General features: G+C 41.2%; 1 protein-coding gene across 1 annotated transcript; it reads left to right on the top strand.

Annotated features, from left to right (window-relative positions):
- The first annotated feature begins 502 nt into the window (after positions 1–502).
- LOC144640076 (atrial natriuretic peptide receptor 2-like) lies at positions 503–2,314 on the top strand. Its single transcript, XM_078499298.1, has 3 exons — positions 503–588; positions 882–973; positions 2,211–2,314. Exons 1-3 carry the CDS (start codon positions 522–524, stop codon positions 2,274–2,276), a joined length of 225 nt encoding a protein of 74 aa, XP_078355424.1. The 5' UTR covers positions 503–521; the 3' UTR covers positions 2,277–2,314.
- The last annotated feature ends 10 nt before the right edge of the window (positions 2,315–2,324 follow it).

The raw sequence follows: 2,324 nt of genomic DNA, 5'->3' as shown, positions 1-2,324 counted from the left end.
CTATTCGTTCAGTTGGCGCGAATAACAAAAGTGCCATTCTGGAATGAACTTCCTCTTGAAGAAAGCATGGTAGACTTCTGATTAGCCTGCTGGACTCTGGATCGAGCGGTCTGGATTTGAGCCCTAGTCAGGGTGCTTGTGTCATGTTTTTTGGGCAAGACACTTAACTCTCATAGTGCCTCTTTCCACCCAGGTATATAAATGGGCACCGGTGAACTGTAAGGGAAGCCTGGCAGCGACAAGCTAGCATCCCTTCCAGGGAGGAGTAGTAATACTCCTAGTCGATTAATGCTACACCCTTCCAATTCGTTAGACTAGAAGAGGATTGAAACTAAACTTAACTTAATTAGTAGAATTCTTTTAGTATACTTATGCAAACCGACGATCTGACCGGTTAAGCTACTTGTTTACTATCAGTCGTTAGTATGCGAGATCGCTCGTGATTACGAGGTAATCGCATTTTAAATTGTGTTTTTTTTTTCGTTCCAGGCCCCTGCGCGGCGGGAGTTGTGGGAAACAAAATGCCTCGCTACTGTTTGTTTGGTGACACTGTGAATACCGCCTCGAGAATGCAAACAACGGGCATGCGTAAGTATGGTCTTGTGTCATATTTGGTGACTTTTGTTTAAAGTGGTGTTGTTTGATTTCATTAGCATTATTTTGTTTGATCAGTAGATTTTGAACTTGTTCCTTTAAACAAAGATCATAATACTTTTGCATGTTCTTTCCAGTTATAACAGTTTTTAAATCAGATGAATTTTTCTATTTTGTTTTAAATTTGATATGTCAACAATGACATCAGTCAAAATCGCCGTATTCCATTATAATCTTTTCTTAAATTGACCAAATTTTAAATTTGTGTAATTTTGCATTTTATTTAGCTCAGAGAATCCATGTTAGCAAAGACACAAAGGATATGCTGACATTTCTGGGTGATTACGCTCTAGAGTTTAGAGGACTTGTCGAAGTCAAGGTATGTGTTTGCTTTACCAGTTCACTTTGACCAAAATTCAGAATCAACCAATCAGAAGCTCTATCTGCTGACCAGCTAGTCGATATCGACGATATCAAGTCCCTTACTTTATATCCTACCATATCAGCAGGGACAATTTGAGAAAAAATTGAAATTCTTCTTTGTTTTTCCAAACAAAATATTTAAAATTGTCGAAATGGACAAGGTAATTTGTATAATACTCACGAAGAAAAGTGAGCCGCAATTTTCCCGCCAAACCCATGACTGCGGTACCACGCGTGCCACATCTCGTGTTCGAAATTGTCTCAACAAACTAAATCGCCCGGAAACAATTTTAACAAGTGATAAAACGTCACAGTCTATTTACGTCAGGATCGTAAAAGCAGTAAGCAAACCAGATACTGTAAAATTCCGGTTATTACGGGTTTTTTCGTAACGGGTTTTGACGGGTTTTTGAATGGGCTTATAAACGGAGGGGCTTATATCCAGGAGGGCTTATAAGCGGAATAAAACAAAAACGTTTTGAATCGAGCCACGGCAGTGTTGATCGAAATATGTTTTTAAGTTAAAAATTCATAATAAAGCAACATTTCGCCCTGTTCAGTACTGTCATCCAGTAGAAGGGGGATTATATCCACGGGGGTTTATAACCGGATTTTTTTGTGTTTACAGGTAGATGGGCCTACTTCCAGGGGGGCTTATAACCGGGGGGGCTTATAACCAGGGGGCTTATAACCAGGGGGGCTTACAACCAGGGGGGCTTATAACCAGGGGGGCTTATAACCAGGGGGCTTATAACCGGGGGGGCTTATAACCAGGGGGGCTTATAACCGGGGGGCTTATAACCAGGGGGGCTTATAACCGGGGGGGCTTATAACTAGGGGGGCTTATGACCGGGGGGGCTTATAACCGGAATTTTACGGTTCCTCGGCCAAGCGTACGTAACTTTAAAATAATGAAGCTCGACGGGACACCTTGAATACTGGAATTATTAAAAAACTCACTTTTTCCCCCGTTTAGAGTAGCCCCTCCCTTGAAAACTGCGCCGCACCCCTCTCTTCCTCTCTTTTGAGACACGTATTTATAATACGTTAATACTCTTTCCCGCATTAACTTGATGATCCCAGGTATCTCTCTTCCCATTTCTCTAAAAGGCTTTTACTCAAACAATTACTTCTATCCACAAAACCGATGTGGTTGCGAAATTTTCTTATACTCTTCTTATTTCTCTTTCCAGGGAAAGGGTACAATGCAAACCTACTGGCTGTTAGAACACACGGCTATTCAAGACAAAGAAAAATGACTTACATTAGTGCCTGTTTTGACCGTTAAGAGGTCTTGACTAGTCGCG

Source organism: Oculina patagonica, unplaced genomic scaffold (genome assembly GCF_052425735.1).
Source record: "Oculina patagonica isolate OP01 unplaced genomic scaffold, crgOcupat unplaced1783, whole genome shotgun sequence".
Lineage (NCBI taxonomy): Eukaryota > Metazoa > Cnidaria > Anthozoa > Scleractinia > Oculinidae > Oculina > Oculina patagonica.
The sequence above is the reverse complement of the archived record's forward strand: the minus strand, read 5'-3'. Positions and strand labels throughout refer to the sequence as shown.

Bases quoted from the DNA above. Each gene is read 5' to 3' on its own strand.
- LOC144640076 (XM_078499298.1), top strand. From the start codon at position 522: ATGCCTCGCTACTGTTTGTTTGGTGACACTGTGAATACCGCCTCGAGA. The intron at 589-881 runs GTAAGTATGGTC...CATTTTATTTAG, and splicing joins AATGCAAACAACGGGCATGC to CTCAGAGAATCCATGTTAGC. The intron at 974-2,210 runs GTATGTGTTTGC...TTCTCTTTCCAG, and splicing joins GAGGACTTGTCGAAGTCAAG to GGAAAGGGTACAATGCAAAC.